Raw genomic sequence first — 18963 nt, forward strand, 5'->3', positions numbered from 1 at the left:
AACCTTGCATAAACTTGTTTTTCATAGATACAGAGGCTGGTAAATTGCAGTACAAGTCCAAGAGATACTTCAGATGTTGTTTTACAAAATGACTACGAAGTTCTCATAACATTTGAAGAGGCGAAGGGCTTTTAGGAAAACTCATATGACAACAGGACAGAATTGCTATTAAATTGTTGTTTGAAGTAGAAAGGACGTGTATTTTGAAATAGAGGACTACTTTCAAGAAGCAGCTTTCTGCGTATAATACTCAAAGCTTACCATTTTGAGGCAGTGTCTACCAAATACAAAAAAGATGGGGGAAGATTTCCAGATGAAATCATCTGTAAACAGGGAGAGTTAATCTGTGTTACGACAGCATAGTAATGATCAACTTGTTACTTTCAAATTTCCTCTTCTATCCATGGCGAATGCAGTTGCTGAAGGACCATTCATTTAAGTAGTTTAAATACTTCTAGTTTCTGTGGCATAGTGAAATCTGTTTGGTTTGCTATAACCAATTAATAATATAATGTCACCTGTGCAAGTGGACTAGAGGAGCAGAAATGTTTTATGCAAGCCCAGACTGACTAGACCTCCCTGGATCTAAATTCTGGTAGTTTTTCTGGGGTAAAATACTGAGTAGCGAACAGATTATCCTTTCAACGTAAGCCTCTTATTGCCTAACATTTCTAACCCTTGTTCACCCGTCATGCTTAAAAACAAAACAAAACAGAACAAACATCTTGGATAAACCACTGCACTTGAAAGCAAAATGGAAAATCCTTTCCTGTCTATCCTGAAATACCAAGTTCTACTTTGTGGACTCCTTATGCAACTCTCCCTGCCTCTTACAGTGGAATTACAATAATGAGAGATTTTGCTGTATTTGAGATGATAGTTTTTGTAAAAATTAAGCACTCCCTTACAGTGAAAGACCATCTAGAGCTGGGCAACTTGGGAGGAAACTTGGCCAAGATCTACTGGAGTAACTGAGTTTGTCACCTTGCTTAAGTATTAGCTCCCACCTAAAATCAGTGGCAGCTCTTCATGGGATAAGGGGCTGATTAACATAAATGGGTGGAATATGGTTTTCTGCACTACTTTACAGAGAAGTAGGCACAAATTGCTGGAAATTCGTTTGTGGGTTAAGGAGCAGAGTAATGCTGGGCCTCAGGAGAGCCAATTCACCTTCAGGGGCAGGGACAGGCAGAGGTGGGGGCCGTGGGGTGGGCTTGCAGGAGGGCCAGGCCCACCGAGTGGGGAGCTCCTCGCTGAGCTGCCTTGCAGAAAGGAAGTGTAGGGAAGGTGGAAGGTGGGGATGGATGACGCCAGACGAATTTAGAAAGACTGAGCATGTAGACATGGGATTAAGAAAGGCGAAGCTCAGGCAGAACGGAGGCTGGGGAGCTTATGGAGGCTGGCGGGAAGGGCTTGTAAAGGTACAGTGACAGCAGAGGGGAGCGAGGCGATACCAGATATGGCTAGGAAATGTCTGCCACCCAATTCAGACCTGATAAACTCAAGACCTGGATCAGTTGTTTTCTACACTAATACTTTTATACTAACATGCATTCATTTGAGCAATGTGAAAGGTGAAGCATAGTGCTCTCGGTAGGCATTATATGTTCAGGCCTGTTTGAGCAGTACTACACTGAGCAGAAGGCTCATTTGCGCCAGGCTGTTTGTCTACTTTTACAGTCTGGCTGAAATAACCGGGAGGTGCAAACTCCAGCTTGTCACTGCACAAGAGATAAATGTTAACGTAGCATTCTTCTGGCTCGCTCAGCTCTTTTGTTGTAATGAAGGGCATACAGGAACATTTATCTCGCAAAAAAATGCATAATTTCAACTAGGATTAGTTGCCTTTTCAAAAGACCGACCAGCTGCTTCAAGTAGAGTACCATAAAAACGTCTTGGGAAAAAAGTAGATATTCAAGGAAGTTGTGAGGCGTGTAAAATTTAAAGGATAAGTGAAAATAAATAGCAAATAGAATTTGTCATTTACTCCGTGCATGCAGTGGACGTGTGTTTGTGTATACTATAGTGACAGCTAAAATTAGCACCTTTTCTTTTCCGCAGTAGGCAAGGGTCTGTATGAAGCCAGGATATTGAAGGAATTAAATTGATTCCAAAAGAATTTCAAGGGAGTGAGAGGCTTTCAGGAGAGGGAGGACATGGTACCAGTCCCAAATCAAGCTTCGCGGAAGTCCCTCCAGATCCTGTCAGCAAGAGTTTGCAGGGAATACCTGAGAAGGATGTGTGACAGTGATGTCATGTTCATCCAGAAGGTTGGAGAAGCACTTGAACATTTACAAAATAGTGGAAGTGATGAAATATAAACCTAAAACCACTTTCTCAGCAGGTAGTGGAATGTCAGATGCTACCTCAGATATTTAAAATCAAATTCAAATAGGAGAGCTGTGTGTGGTTACTCTCTTTTTTTTAATATCATTGACGGGGTTGTTTAATTTTAGACCTTGCACTGTTTTGGCAGGGAATACATTAGCACTTGATCGTAATGGAAAGAAAAGAATGCTCAGATAAAAAGTCACGCCTGTCAACCTTGATAGGTTTTCATCAAAAAAATGCAGCAACGTCTTCATTTGCAACTCTGTGTTTTCCCATTGCTCAATTTTTGGCAGCAAAGTATTTCAGAGATTAAAGGAACGTTTCTTCATGCTGATCTCACCAAGAGTAATCTTACCAAGTCACTCCCTTGTTCAGAGTCATTTGCTGGCTTTGCTCCTTCTGTATCGTGTTCAAACTCCTCACCTTCAAAGCGCAGTAAGAGTTTGCTCTTGGCAATCTCATTTCTCATTTATTCTTTTCAATTTTTTTCAATCTGTCTTCTCACCTGGAATTCCCTCTCCTTTTCTTGGTGCAACAAGTAAACATGTTCATTTTCACATCACAGTGAGGGAGGCTTGTTTACATTCATTTTCAAAGCGTAAAAACCTTTAGAACAATACAGAGCGTTACTCTTAGATTTTTACATTGTTGATAAACCCTCTGGAGCTTTTGATACTTGTGCTAAAATATCAGCTCCCTGAAGTAAGGACAGGGCCTCTTGTGTTCCAGTGCTTCGTTGATAAACCAAATGTGCCAATCTTCTCCACTAAGTAGATTAACTTTTTTTGAAGTGAGCAAACAGAATGTGTTTTGTAAAGTGATTTGTGAAGTGGTGCTATAAAGTGCAGATTTGTGAGAGAATTTTAAATGTGGGCAGTAAAATAGATCTACTTTTCCAATATTGATGGCTTATGATTAATGCAAAAATGAAAGAGAATATATGTAATCTGATTAGCCGTGTTAAGACTGGTAGACGACATAGGTATTTCTGTTTGTTTCTTACTTTTGTTTCTCCAGCGTAGCGTAGCACGACCATGCGTACCACATTAATAATGGGATTTTCTCTAGGTGCTAACAATACCCTGTGGGGTTAGGTAGACTCCCTTTTATTCCTTTCTAATGCAGTGAGGTTTTGTGTTAAAGTATTTAGAAAAAAAATAAAAGAGACTGTATTAAACAAAAGAAGGGAGTTGTTTCTTAGCATTGCAAGATTCTCTGTTCTGAGATTGCTGTTGACTCTGCCCCTCTGTCTTCATCAGCTACTGCATGTACTGCAGAAATTCTCATGGGCTGTCATGTATCTGCCATACTGGCTGAAGAAATTACAGCAAAATCTTTTGTGAAAGTTTTGTTGGATTGATTCTTTTTTTTCTTCCTGGTGACTGATGAAAGTCGTTTCAGATTTCAAACTGTAACAGTTGCGGTATTGATGCCTTATTTGTTTATGGAAGGGCGTGCAAAGGCCTGTGGCATCTCTAGCTGCCTCCCATTAAGCCAGTGGGAAAGAAGAGTATTCTGGGTTTGCGTGAAAATTTCTATTTAATCTGGACTTTGAGCTCAGAATGGCACGTCTTGCTTGGGAATTAATTATTTGGCTCTTTAAGCAATTGTGTGTAGCGCTTTTGACAGGGAGAGTGACTTCCTGATAACTGTATGAGAAGGATAAGCGTGAATTTAGGCAGCAGCAAAAGGATGCCAAAGATGTGTAGTTTCCAGTTTATGTGGAAACTAAAATGAAGAGTGAAAAGGGAAGGCTACACAACAGCCCGGAAAGAATGAATTCAGGGAAAGAATTTTAACACTCAGGTATGGTCTGTATCTTGGTAATTTTCGGAGAGGTTTTTTTGCCTCTTCCGTAGTTACTGTTTTGTGATTTTGTGTTCATATAACAAAGAAGCAAAAAAAGCAAGTGATATTTAAGAATCTGTATTGGCACAGGAAAGTTGTCACACTTCATAACAGATTTTGGATGTGGTGCTAAGAGTTACGAAAGTCATTTACTGGGTGACTAGGCAAAATGAGGCTTCTTGCTAAACACAGAAGTACTGAAAAAAAAAAGTCTTTGCCTTATGATTTTGAAGAGAAGTCACTTTTGTCAAGCTGGCTAGAAAAATAAAAGTGCAGCAGTGGATCAGTATCTATTTTCTATTTTCCAACGTGCTCTTTAAAAAAGATAAGGTTGATACCCGTGAGGTAAGTTTCTTGCACTTTTATACGTGTAGGTAGAGCTAGTGGAAAAAGCAACGATTTCCAAAGCACTTAGTGTTGTCCTCCGGCTGTGACTTTGGATGTCCATAGGGATTTTAATGTTGACAAATTGGATATGGTTGGGGAACACTAGATAAATTTTAAAATCTCACCTCACACTATGACTTCTTCAGGGATATACAAGTAGGTAGTGGCAGTTTGGAGTAGGACTAATAAGTCTCACTACTCAGTCTTGCAATTGTACTGCTCCTCTAGAGGTGTGCTTGCCAAGAGGGGTGGGTGTCTTTTTCCTCCTTCTAGGAATATGCAGTATTCTGGTCTTAGAAGCCATAGGTGATATTACATGAAAACAGAATGCACTGGAAAATACACTGGTAGAAGAGTTTAAGTGGAATGGAATGAACTTACGCTGCGTATCAACTTGATATGCTTAAACAGATTAGGAGATCCACGCTGCTGTATAATGGCACTAGGACAAGAAAAATTAACAGTTTTATGGAGACACCACCACCACCAGTGAGTTGTAACATACCAAGAGAAAACCAATGGGGATAGTAGCATTTTCAGGCTGACCAGTGAGCTTGGTATATCAGCATGTAAGGGCAAATCCTTAAAGCAAATCTTTGCCTTTGGAAAGAGCTATTTTATATAAACATCTTAGGTCTACATAATGCACACTTTAAAGTTTTGTTTAGATTCCTACAAGGATCTGGTTTTTTCAAAGCAAAATGGGTTTGTAGTAAACAATTAATCAAAAGGTTTTTAAAGATTTGGCATAAAATTGTTTGATATGCATTGGTTTTCCTTTTAGAAATCAATGGGAATACAGACCCAAATTCTCTTCTGCATCTTGAAAGTTACGTTCTCAGTTTTTCCTGTGCAGAGCAGTTTCCTCACTCTTCTCTTTTTTTGCCTATGGAAAGAAGCAATCTTTAGCCTTTCAAGTGCATACAGTTAAAATATTTGGGGACATGCAGTGTGCAGGATGTAATTATTTTCTCCTCTATATTTTTCCTATTTTTCACTTAATTGTTTGGTTATTTTGAGAGCTCCTGGAAAGTGTTCAGATTTTTCTTTACTTAACAAACCTTGAAAAAGTAAGTAGCTGAGAACTTTGCATTTTGGGTAGGCAAGGGAAAGAAGGTGGCATTCTGAAGACACTCATTTTTTTCATTTGAAAAAAAAAAAAGTTTTCAAAAGCACAGGTATTGCACAGAAAGGGACTGGGCTAGGTGCCTTTGGAAAGCTTTTTAAATGTCCCATTCTAACCTTCCATATTATTAGTCTGATTGGTTAGGCCTTGAGGCAACATTTTAAAATTCCTTTCATTCTCCTGTATTCCAGCTTTTGATTTCAAAACAACTCTGTGGGAGAGAGTTACTCAGATTAAACAACCTTATATTTATTTCTTAACATCAGACAAGAAAAAATTCCAAAATGTTTTCTTCTAAAAGCTGTTAAGACAGAGGAAGCAGAAAGGACTTTCATAAACTTTAAGTAGGTCATTGATAGTTCACCTCAAAAAAACACATAAAAATTTTTTACATGAGGAGAGGAGCTACCCTTCTATTAAAAAAATACGGCGTTTCTCTGAGGCTGTGGTGTGAAGTTCTTCTGCAAGTTACCAAGAGCCAAGGTAACTGATAAAGTCCTCAAAAGAGTCAGTCAAAAGGGCTGTAGGAGTGCTTGGCATTTCAACCTGCACCAGCTGGCTGAAACCTGGAAATTAATAAATGGAGTATTCTGTTATGTGATACACTACTACATCTAGAGCTAGTACTGGTGTTAGTTATCACGTATAGGCATTAGAGAAAATATGCCATATTCTGTAATTGTTAACCACATTCTGTAACAGCTAGTAGAAGAGAAGCTTTGCAGGTCTACTAAATAAATTTTAACTTGATGGTCGAATTAAATATTTTTAAAAATATGATCCCATTTCTTCATTTATCAAGAACCTACATTTTTTACTGATTACAGTTGTTCGGCTTTTCCAAAATTATAACAAATAGGCTGGCTTGATTTTGTTTTTTATCCTGCATTCTGTTTTTTCCTAAAATAACCTTTCTTCAAAATGATTATTGTTATGTAGCTTACTGTTAAGTTACACACAGATGGGTTTCAAACCTGGTCTCTTTAATCAGAGTAACCTGGCTAGCTAGTTTCCTCTCGATGCACAGCTTTTCTTACTTAAAATCAAAAACTGTACCAAGCTGCAGCTAACCATATTTGAATACTGTTTTAAGTCATGTGTGGTTATTTATTTCACATGTGCTGAGAACAATGAGATTTATTACAACTATGTCGTTAGAAACTAGAAGTGAATATACTTACCAACATTAACATTGCTCACTTCCTTAAGCTAGTAAACTGTCGTTTAAAAAATACTGTTTCACTGTATTCAGTAGAGCAATAGTAATTCATATCAGATGATACCAAAGGTTTGTTTTTGTGGTTATTACAGCATACTGGCAACCTGATACAGCCTCCTGACATAAAAATATCTTACATTTTTATCATTCAGATAGCAGGAACTTCAGAGGCGCTGTAACCAGAAATCATTCTGTTTGCATTGATGACCTGTGCAGTCCTTCAAGATAGTTCTGATGGTGGAAGTATGTAAAATTGATTCCACTAACAATTTGGTGTCAGATGCAGATTAATAATGCTTGAGTTAGCCTTTCTTTGAGCAAATGTGACCTCATTTGTATTGTTCCTTAGATGAGAGAAATAAATGCAGGGAGCCAGCTTTTAACATTCTTCTTGGATTATGGAGACACACTGCGTTCTGAAACTCGAAAAGAAACGGGAGACTTATTTTCAAATGTTATCGCCTCTTGGTTGGTGTGTTCTGCAAAACTGAGTATTTGATTTGTTCAGGCAACAGCATTGGACCTACAGCTTAATATAGGGAGCATGTTTCCTTCCTTTAGAAGGAAATCCTGCTGAAGGAAACACATCTTTTAATATAAGCAGTTTAAGAAGGTCTTCAGTGAAGTATTCTTATAAGCTCTGTGTCTCAAAATATGTGAAAATTTAAATGCCAGTCAGAAAGAACAAAGGAGACTGAAACAAAGAAAATGCAACTAGGCAGATCAGATGGCTTTAAATTTAGACTTGAAAACAGGTATCAGAACCAGCAAGATGAAAGAAACATGAAAAAACTATAAGTGCAAAATGGGATGTTCGTACATGAAGGACTGGCCAGCTTGGTAAAGGCCAAAGAAGGCAAGAAAGCAAAGGTACACATTAAAAAAAAGTAATAAAAAGGATGCAATTGAAAGAATTGAGTCAAGAAGGCAATAATGTGAAAGAGAATGGGCTAGAAGATTAAAAGAAGCAATATTATCATTCAAAAGTTTTGAATGATTAGGACCCTGAAGACGAAAACTTGGGTATACCTGTGTCTACTGAAGAATGTCCACATAAAGAACTCAGTCGACCCAAATCTGCCTTGCAAACAAGTTGGCTGCAACATATTAACGAGCTCCTTTCCTTCTGTAAAGCTAACTTTTATTGGCAACCAAGTATGTCTTATAATACTGGTTCTTTGGGGAAAAAAAAAGTCAGATTGATAAAAGCACGTCTGTAGCACTAGACTTACTGAACTTACGGTTGCTGTGTAATTGGAGATTTTTTGTAATGGTTTCTCATCTTGTCCTGGTTATTAATGTGACTGTTGGTTTGATTCAGGAACTGCACGGGAAGCAACTAAAAGGTAGATGAAGAAAAATATTTTTTCTTGTCTTTACTTGTAAGAAAATTGCAAATGATGGGTGTTTATTAAGGATCCTATTATAACATGGATCCAAATGATAGTAACTTCCAGTTTTAGACTTTCTGCAAGGAAAGGCAGAAGTTATTTAGGAAAGCTAGGCATAAAAACTGCTGATGAGGTCTCCAAGCAGGCCAGACTTTCTGGACGTTGATCGAGCTTTGGTTGTGCATGTAGACAGTTTTCAGAAATCCTTTTTTGTCTGACCTGCTACTAACATAAACAGTACTTCTCTAAAAAGATTACTTCCTGGCCTATGAAGACACTCAGTGTCTGGGAACCTCAAACGGGTGAAAACTGCATCGGTGTTTCGACTGGTTCATGGGGAAACCCAGGCCACATCCCAGTCTCGCAGCCAGGGAACAGGGAATGCCTTGCTTGGAAAAGCGACAACCAGCAGCACCGCAGCCAGGGAGGCTTGGAAGGAAGCAGAGATGCGGATGACCCAGTATCTGTTCCATTCGTTTCCTTGGGAGGGGATTTACTATTTTTGCTACTTTAGCTTATGATGGTTCTCCAAGTGCAGTAAGTTATACAATGAACGCTGTTTTATGCCAGTGTAAGCATATTTATATTTGGGCTTCTGCCACGGAAACTCCTTTTTAAAAGGAAATCAGATCTCGTGTTTCTGTGCAGGCATAAATTTCTCTTGGCTTAAGCTTGTGAAAAGTACATACAGTTGCATATTGTCCGATAAAAAATAAGAGTAAAGTTTGAAATAAGGTGTCTGAAGACAAAGTGTAAATCCAAAGAGGAAAATTGTAAGCTGATTCTTTAGGTTTCTAAGACAAAATGTCTGGGAGAAGAAATCTGAGGGACCTGAGCCTCATATATGTGTGACTACATATGTATTTTTTCATATTCTTGTTAAGCCATTTTGATGTTGTCATATATTATTATTTTCTTTAAAGGAATCTGGCATGTGAAATGTATATATATATCCATGCCTTACCAAAAAATGAATTTAACCAGTTTGTATATCAGCAGTAGCATTAGAAGTTCAGCTATTTTTGCATAAGGATTTTGCATAAGGACTGAGGAAATAATTTGAAGAAATTTATTTCGTGTGGAGTCTTTCTGGGTTTTATATTTTAATTTCCTAAAATGGTTTTTCTCCGAGGTTTGTTTTTTTTTTTTTTTTTGTTGCTTTCTCAAAGAGCTGGCAGGGTAAACGGCAGCTGTAAACCTAAGGGCAGGCTGCAAAGTTTTTCTTCCAAAGCCTTCCTTTCATGTTTAGCCAAGTGAGAGACACGGAGTGAAATGTAAACTCCGGCTCGGCGTATCCGCACGGCCTTCTCTCCTGGTGAGCAGCCGGAGGGGCAGAAGGGGGGCCAAATCTACCCAAAGGCTGCTCCCCTCAATGGCTGGGGAAGGCACCGGCCATGAGCCGTGGCTCCCAGGTTGCTCGGAAGAGGAGGAATGTGAAGATGGTGCTCGAGGGCCCTTGATGCCGTACCCCTGAGAACGGGGCTCCCTGTCGCACCTGCTCCTCCTCGCTTCATTCTCCCCCTGGGACAGAAGAAGGCGGCATTCGCTTTATTTCTCTTCCGAGCCGTTTAACCGTTTCTCTTTAATCCCTGTCAGTCTGACTCAGAACTAAGCGTGTGTTTTGTTGAACTTTGTTCTGTTTGAAATTACGGACTCGAACCATTTTTATTTAACGTGAGAAACAAGCTTTGTAGGAACTCAACCTATACACTGGGAAAGGAACTTCCTACAAAATATAAGCAGATGTTTTTTATGTTTGAGTGAGGGTTTGTTTGTAGGAGGCTTTGTGATAAACTACATAGATGCAATATTGAGTTCTAGCAATTAAATGATGACTAATTGATGAGTTTGATCACTTTGACGTGATCTGCTGTACTGGCACTCCTGGTTTCTTTTGCTTTTGTTTGTTTTTAAAAAGATTTTTTTCCAACTGTATTTTATACACACAGCTAATCTTAAAGTTCATCCTCAGTACAGGGACATAGAAAGCTTTCTCCTGGGACAATGGGGTGATTCCTGGGAGAACTCCAGCTATTCCCTCCGGTGCAAGAGAGGTGCATATGTCTTCTTGTAGCCGTAATTGCTTGGGTTGCTTTTTCTACCAAGTAATTCTTTGGCTCTCCATCACTGAAGGGCTGTAATTTTTTTGGTTTGTTTGTTATTGGGATAAAAATGGATAAGCAAGCAGTGTTTCCTCTCTTGCGTCGAGGTGTCTTTCCTTTTGCTTCCAACCTGCTGTCTCCTCCCCAGTTCCCTCTCTGCACTTGTCCTTACTACATCTACACTGACTGCTTTCTTCATTCTGTCTGTTTACTCTGCAGAGAGCACATAGGACTAAAAACCATGTACATACAATATTTTTAAATTCTTTTATTGTGGCCATGAATATCCCCTTCAATCAGTTGGGGCCCACAAATTCCCTAGTTGATTTCTTAGTCTTTTTCCCTCTCCAGGTTTATACAGAGTATGCCAGTGGTGTCTACATTCTGCATTGATGCGGTTAAGTTTGATCATAAAGAAAAATAATATTTTCTTCAGTCTGAAGATCACCAGTTTTGTGAACAATTGCATGGATCCTGCTGATGTAATAGTTCTAGTGCTCATCCCATATGCAACAGAATGAACTGTGATTTTCCTGTATTCATATGTAAATCATACTCATCTGTACCTATGTATATCCATATGGTTTTCCTTTGACTGTTTGGAATAGAAAGAAAATTATTAAATAATAAGATATTGTTTATCCATTCATGAAATTATTAATTTATTTATAAGATCATACAAAAAATTAAAGATGTCCAAACAAATTGGATTACATTGGAAGATAAAATTTTAAGTGTTAAATGTGAGATAAATTATTAAGCACTCTGTCTTCTGACCAATGAGATGGACTTGAAGTGGTAATTCCTTCTGACAATTTCCTTGCATTGTGTGTACCTCTTGAGATATTGCAAGTACAACTCCAGTTTACAATCTGAGCTGGTAGAAGACTTGAGAAGAGAGACATACCATGGAGTAGATGTGGGGAATAATATCGCCAAAATTGAATTGTATTAAAATTTGCCTTTTCTGTAAGGGATAGTATGTGAAGCATGTAAAGATGTGAAATACTGTGCTCTAGTTGATTATAAGTGCTGTCCTTGCTATGGAAAGACTGTCTTAGTAATGCAGGTTATTGCTGTTTGCATCATTAAAGGAGTGAGCTCCCCTCTAGTTCAAGAGAAAAGAGAATTTAGAAGGCAGTAGCCCTAATACTAGAGTTGTAGAGTTCTATGGCTCACTCTTGCAAAATGTGGCAACACAGATGGGGCATTTAAAGAATAATACCTGTGGTGTATATAAAGGAGGATGACAGAGTATTGTATTGCAATCCTTCTGACATGTGTTCCAGAGCAGCACCAATGACCTGTAGTTTTCCAATATTACAGAGGAATCAAGTGAAGAAAGCCCAAAGATACAGACCTTCAACAGATCTTTTTTCCAGTAATTCTTTTTAGCTGTGTTTTTAAATAAATAATTAAATGAAAAGGACTGTCCCAGGATGAAATATCTCACCTTTAATAAAGTGAGATTTGTTTTTCAAGCTGGAAAACACCTCCCTTTTGTCCTCATCCTTGGCATTATGTGCCCATGAAATAAATAAGGTGAGGAAAATAATAAAGTCAGGCAGGCAGAAAACATGCCTTAAAGGTCTTATAGCAAATTTGTTGTTCTAGGGCTGTATTTTCTTGCGGCATTTTTCTGTCACATCTCTCAAGTGGTCAGGATACTTTCCAGTTTGTTTGGGTTTTTTTAGTGTTTAAGCTTAGTGAATTAGTACATGAGGATTAAAATATTATGGGATTTTGCCGCTCTTGTGTCTAACAACATTGTAGCGTTACTGAAAATCATCATAAAATTTAGGGGAATGTTAAGACTGTATAGAACTGAAGCTCTTCCTGCACATTTGGCTAAAATCAATAGAATCATTGCAATAAAATAATTTTATTGTGTTTAATTTTACTTTGCAATTTTATGCAGTTTCATTCATAGTCTCCCAAAGAATGTAATATAAATTCTATTTAGTAATACTTATCTAATTCTAGTTATTGTTTTTCTTCTTTAGGGTGTACCTCAGTTACCATGTGCCAAAGCATTGTATAACTACGAGGGAAAAGAACCCGGAGATCTTAAATTCAGTAAAGGAGACATCATCATTTTGCGTCGACAGGTGGATGAAAATTGGTATCATGGAGAAGTCAATGGCATCCATGGCTTTTTTCCTACCAGTTTTGTTCAGATTATTAAACCTTTACCTCAGCCTCCGCCTCAGTGCAAAGCACTTTATGACTTTGAAGTTAAAGACAAGGAAGCAGATAAAGACTGTTTACCATTTGCAAAGGTAAAAACAGAATAAAATTATTTTCTTCTAATAATTTCATTCACTTGGGTAAGAAGTAGTAAGACTGTCTGTAGTCTTGTCTGCATTTTTTTTAATGGAGCTGCACAAATATGAAAAGGGCAAGTAATTCTGCAGGTATTTCTCCTATGTTGATTAGTTTTGCCTTCCTTCTCTTTCTAAATTACATGTAATTTCTCTGAGGTTTTATTTTTGAGAATGCGTTTTTCATAATTGCAGTAGTCATGTTCTTAATTTATGAGAAATAACCTATGCTATGAATTAAAAGTGTTCCATCTTCTAAAGAAACACTCATTTGAAATTGTTGAAGGTGGTACTATTTTCAGCTTTGCATTTAGTAAGTGACATTTTTAGGATCTACATACTAGACACAAAGCACTACTAAATTTTGTCATTCTGTAATATTACTAATTGCCTTTTGGAAAATATGATGTTTTTTCTTATTTGGCTCTACTGTAATTAATTTTCTGTCTTGCAAGGCACATAATGATACCGAGTTTTAACAGGAATCAGAGCTGATCCTTTTTTTCAGTTTCTGATTCTCTAGTTTATCAAATAGCACAAAAATGTTGCAAGATCAAATGTGAGCTAATCACTTTTCTCCCCTTGCCTGTTAAAAATGAGAAGGATGGCTAAAATTCTAAAAAGGAAAGATATTAGCATGTGGACAGACAATGGTTATTACAGCACAGAACAGCTATACTGTTGAGAGTGATTTGCATTAGCTTGCATATTTTGATTAATTTTTGGCAAACTGTTGTGGTTTGTTTGTTTTTTTTAAATCTGAAGTCTCACTTGAGTAAGCATATATGTTTCAAAATATTTAAACTTCCATATGAAACAACTAGGTATCTCCGTATAAGCGACAGCGATGTTTAATGTGCGCATAAATCTGTTTTTTCTGTAACATACTCAAAACTATATCTAACCCAAATGCTCCATGTAGATGTGAAAGAAATCATATCACTTACCAGTGTTCTTAAGAACTTAAGTAGAAAAGCAACATCTAGGGAAGATTAGGTAATGAGTCAGTTGAGAAGGAAAAAGATTGCTGTTCTGTTGATTAATGCCAAGGACTTAAATTGAAGCTGAAGAATACCACAGACTGAACACGGCAGGAAGTCTGGCACTAAGGACGAAGTCAGATGGCTGAGATTAGCTGTGGACAGTTAGCTGAACTCTGACAAAATAGGAAAAGGAATGGCTGGAACAGACTTCAACCCAAAAAGCGGCATGTTCTGTTACGGAGTGCCTTCTCTGCGGTTCTTGTCCATGTGCCGCCTTCTCTGATTACCCATGCGTTGTGGAGGGAAATTAAATTAGAAGTTTAATTAGAGCTGGGAGACATAATCACTGCATGTTCACACAGGATGATGTTCTAACTGTAATTCGCCGCGTGGATGAAAACTGGGCAGAAGGAATGCTGGCTGACAAGATAGGAATATTTCCAATTTCATATGTTGAGGTGAGTAAAGTTGGGCCCTCAGTCAAGTTGTGCCCACTCTGTGTTTCATTTTCTAAAAGGAAAAATAACAGGTACTGATGATGATTCTAAAATAACCTGAGATATAAATAGTCTTAGACCTAAACTAATCTAAGATCTGTGTGCTTAGTTTGGGAAAGTTAATTACCTCAGCATTTGAACCAGTGATTTTTACTTAGCTATTCACGGAATCACGGAATCTTCAGAGTTGGAAGGGACCTCTAGAGATCATCTAGTCCAACTCCCCTGCTAGAGCAGGATTGCCTAAAGCACATCCCTCAGGGCTGCATCCAGGCAGGTCTTGAAAGTCTCCAGAGAAGGGGACTCCACAACCTCCCTGGGCAGCCTGTTCCAGTGCTCTGTCACCCTCACTGTAAAGAAGTTTTTCCGTGTATTTGAACGGAACTTCCTATGTTCTAGCTTGTGTCCATTGCCCCTTGTCCTGTCGCTGGGAACCATTGAAAAGAGCCTGGCTCCGTCCTCCTTAAACCCACCCTTTAGGTAATTGTAAACATTAATCAGGTCCCCCCTCAACCTTCTCTTCTCCAGGCTAAAGAGTCCCAGCTCTTTCAGCCTTTCCTCGTAAGGGAGGTGCTCCAGTCCCACAATCATCTTGGTTGCCCTTCGCTGGACTCGCTCCATTTGATACCTCTTTTCATTGAACAGAATTGGAATGAAAGTACTTGGAGGCCGTCACTGTTTTCTTGTTAATACTGGAGTCATGCAGTCAATCACAAACCACTCTACCGCAAAATGAAAGCAATCAGCAAGTCAGAGAGATAGTAAGCTTTGCACTACCCCTAATACCTGTCTCTCAAAACCACATGAGCACAACTAGAAAGTCAGGGAATGTAGGCTGTTGTTAAGCAGGTAAATCATTGACTTCTACATCCAAAAGACCCTTATGTAAAGTCTTCTGTATCTTTCTGCAGTTCTCATATGTGATGCGACAATTTACAGTGAGACAGTTTCCCCAACCTTTTGAGGTTTAAGAGTTGAAAGCTATATCTTCTATATAAAAAACCATAGGTGATTAAGAACAGGGCGTGCAACTGCAACAATGATTATTAAAATTTGCATTACAGAAAGATATAGAGGTTTGGAATAGTGTTTGTCTTTTTCTGATAGGTATGCTATGGATACTTGGTAAGATACACTTCTCCCACTGGAGAGATTTTATTTAAATAAATGAGGCAGAATGATGAAAGAAAAAAGCATTTTCACATTACCTGCGGGACGAGAAATATGTACCTCAGGTCACAGAAGAAATGTGTAACCATACTAAGAATCAAGTCAGATTTTATTAATTCAATTTCTGAATGCACTGATGAGATAAGTACTTTTTAAAAAATGACTGTGTTCAACCAACATAGAATTTTTTTTTTTAAAAAAGGGAAAATAGGTGTATTCATTTTTATAGGTTGATGTAAGAATTTGTGTATCTGGGGATAGAAACTTTCATGTCACTGAAAAAACAACAACAAAACCAAAGGGGTTTTAACCTGCTTAGTGCAATTCTGGCTTCAGTTTAAGAAGTTTTTAAAAGCCATTTTAAGAACTTCTTGCCCCTGGCTCTTAATTACTAGCTCCTTGCAATTAACTGCCCCATCAGTTCAGCCAGTAAAGGTTTTTGTGGTGCTTTTTAAAGCTAAATCACTTGACTTAGCCAAGTTAGAAAAAGCCCTTTCCTAGGGCTGCCACTTGGGCTAACTATTTAGCTAACTCCTCTGTTTCCACCTCTACAAAAGTTTGCAAAATGGAGATATGCTCTTGAAAAAAATTACGTAAAAATGATACTCGTCACACAAAATGTATTTCACTGTTGGTGTTTTCAGGCAAATTCAACTAAGAAAATGTATCTTCAATTAACCCTTTAAAAACAGGCACAAGCATTTGTGTACGCACTCACAAATCCTCACTAAAATGATACGGGAAATCTAGAACAATAAATAATATCCAAAGAGATGCTTCAGATCAGATGGGTGGGGTTTTTCAGTTTAAACTAAACTGAAACGCTTGCTGTGGTGAAGAGCAGTGAGATATGCAGAAAACTATCAATTTGAATTTTGAAATACCTGTTTTCTGAGATTATGTAACTATTGTTCTGGAAAATATGCAGACAGTTTGTACAAACTAGTATATCAAACCATTCTTACATATGTTGTTATTAAAGACACTGGAGATGACAAATAATTCATATTTTTGAGGTATTTTTATATGATATTTTTAGTTATATTTCCCAATCCCATAATCACTGCCTATTTTTGTCATAATGACAGACATATCTTTGCTTTTTGTATGTTAGCCCACATCCCTTTTTTTCTCTTTTTTTTAAAAAAACGTGAATAAGTAGCTGCATTTACCAGAGATTTTCTGAAGTCGTTGACTTTAAAATGAGCGTAGTCTGTGATGTTTATTCTATAGTATAGGTCTGATACTTGCGATGTATCTTGTAAAATGAGGTCACAGGATAAACCTTAGATATGTTGAAGTCTGTGAAAAATTCTGATTATATTTGAGGACAGCTTTTTACCAGGAGGAACATTTTATGACTCAATGATTTCTTGTCTGCTCTATTCTTTCATATCTCTTTCACTTAATGAATTTGTGGTAATAATAAAAGCTAAGACTGAAAACATTTTGAGAGGAATTTTAATAGTGATTCCATTGAAAGTATAGTTTGTTAACTGAGTCATAAAACATTACATCTTTATCTGTAGACACATAGCATTGTGAAATAATTACTTCTATCTGCAAATGAAAAATAAATAATGCAAAGCATTGCAAGAAATGAAATTCTATTTTCTAAGAAGTGCTAAAACCAAACAAACATTCTAGTGTTACTAGAGTATGGCCTGATTAACATATCTAAATTACTAGGCTTTTGATTGATGGAATTTGAAAGTGCTTGCATTAAAAGCAGGTCAACCAGATCTTGCACAGTGACGAAATAAAATGCAGTGAGTCAACTGTATGATTAAGGTCATAACACTTATGTTTATCTCTGTTCCAAAAAGAAAGATTAATCAGAACTAAACGGATAGTAGTAGAATTTTTCTATGTGGAGTACAGTTCTGGGCACAGTGGTTTAACAGTTAAACACACTCCAAATCTAAAAAGTATTTAAATTTTTACAAGTTATTCAGCACTCATATAGAACAACTAGGAAAACACAAAAGCCCAGAATAGAAAAAGAAAAATCAGGGAAAAGGAATCACTTTTCAATCACTACAATCAAAATATCAGTAGAAAATAGCAACAGCTTTGGTTTTCCCAAGTGGTGAACAACTGGGAAACACCTTTGTATTAATTGAGCTCCTCTAGCTTTATTTATAGACAATCTTATATAAATGTATTGGAAAAAAACCCCAAATGATCTAAAATGTTCACTGTAGTAGAATTTTAAGTTCATTGTCATTTTAGACTATGGCATCCATCAGTTAACATGACATTTTAATCAATGAGAACGTAAGATTTTATGTACCTAGTGTGTCAGGTTGGGGTTTTTTATTAGCATCTTCTCCTCTAGCAAATAGGAGTGTTTCAAAACATATTTTATTTTTTATTGGGTCGATACATTTTAGATGGGATTTTAGGCTGGATTTCTAGCATGGTCTTTTTAACATTGTCCTTACTAGGCTAAACTTTGTCTGTCACTGTGAAATGATGTGATCTGATTTAAAGTGCTTAGAAAAAAAAAATCGAACTTTTGTAACAATACTGAGAATAATAAGATAAAACTTTTATGGGAACTTTCCTCTACTTTTTGACTGTTTCGCCTGCCCAGACCTTAAACCGGAAAATGTATGTAAAAAGTGAATGCTGTGTATTATGCCTGAAAACAGAGATGGTTAATTTGGTGTAGAAAATTATAGTGTAATCCCTACTATATTTGAATGACATTCAAATGTATTCCAATGCATTCCAATGACAACTTCTGAGCATCACAGTTTTGATTAGTTTCCCTAACAAAAACTGCAATAGAGAACTATTTCATCTGTTTCAAAAATTAGTATAAATGCAGCTTTGCTCATGATTGTGATCTGTTCAAGATCTGTGAAATGATTCTTCCGCTTGTTTAGACAAAATATATTTGTTCCAAAACTTTAATTGCAAAGCTGAATTCAGGTTTGTAAGCTATTTCCTCTCCTCCAGGATGATGCTTAGCAACAATAATGTCAAATAAGGACAAAGTTTTACCTTTGTTCCACTTATACTTTCCTCCTTTCTTTACAAATGTATGTGAAAGTGAAATCTTGTCTAGAAATTGGAATTTGACTAATAATTGCGTTGATAATGTGGAAAAATAACTCCTTGACGTATGGTGATGTAGTAAAATTGCATAAATAAAAATTTTGAATTAACATGAGCAGAAAGATCGTTGGAGGGAGAAGATGGTATTTTGACTTAATTTCAGAAAGGGTTGATATTTAAATTCTAACTACCTACGTGTGAGTGAAGAACACCTGAAGTCATTTGTAAAATAAGTACAGTAAAGCACAACCATAAAAGACCTGGAAATAGGTCTTGCATGAGAGTCTATTTGATAATTTCTCCCGATGGCTGCAAGCAGACAAAAACCTCTCTGCTGGCCTCCAGCCCTCCCGCAGCACTGAGACACGGCTCAGCCACCTCTGTCTGGCCCTGTTTGGAAAATTGTTGTTTCCTGGGTTTTGGCAGGAAGGGGAATTGGATTTCAGGCTACCTGTTACAGCAAAGATTTTGTTGAATGAAAAAACCCAAATAAATATGCATGTAAAAGTTAAAGAAGCTTTGGTT

General features: G+C 37.4%; 1 protein-coding gene across 4 annotated transcripts in view; it reads left to right on the plus strand.

The window, feature by feature from the left end:
• Window positions 1-18963, plus strand: part of SH3RF1 (SH3 domain containing ring finger 1) — a 92537-nt gene that overhangs the window by 42661 nt on the left and 30913 nt on the right. For all 4 annotated transcript variants that reach the window (XM_054203213.1, XM_054203214.1, XM_054203211.1 and 1 more), the window contains 2 exons: window positions 12408-12683; window positions 14071-14166. In XM_054203213.1, coding sequence (XP_054059188.1) covers window positions 12408-12683; window positions 14071-14166 — 372 coding nt within the window. The remainder of the gene's footprint in view (window positions 1-12407; window positions 12684-14070; window positions 14167-18963) is intronic.

This window comes from Rissa tridactyla, chromosome 5 (assembly GCF_028500815.1).
Source record: "Rissa tridactyla isolate bRisTri1 chromosome 5, bRisTri1.patW.cur.20221130, whole genome shotgun sequence".
Lineage (NCBI taxonomy): Eukaryota > Metazoa > Chordata > Aves > Charadriiformes > Laridae > Rissa > Rissa tridactyla.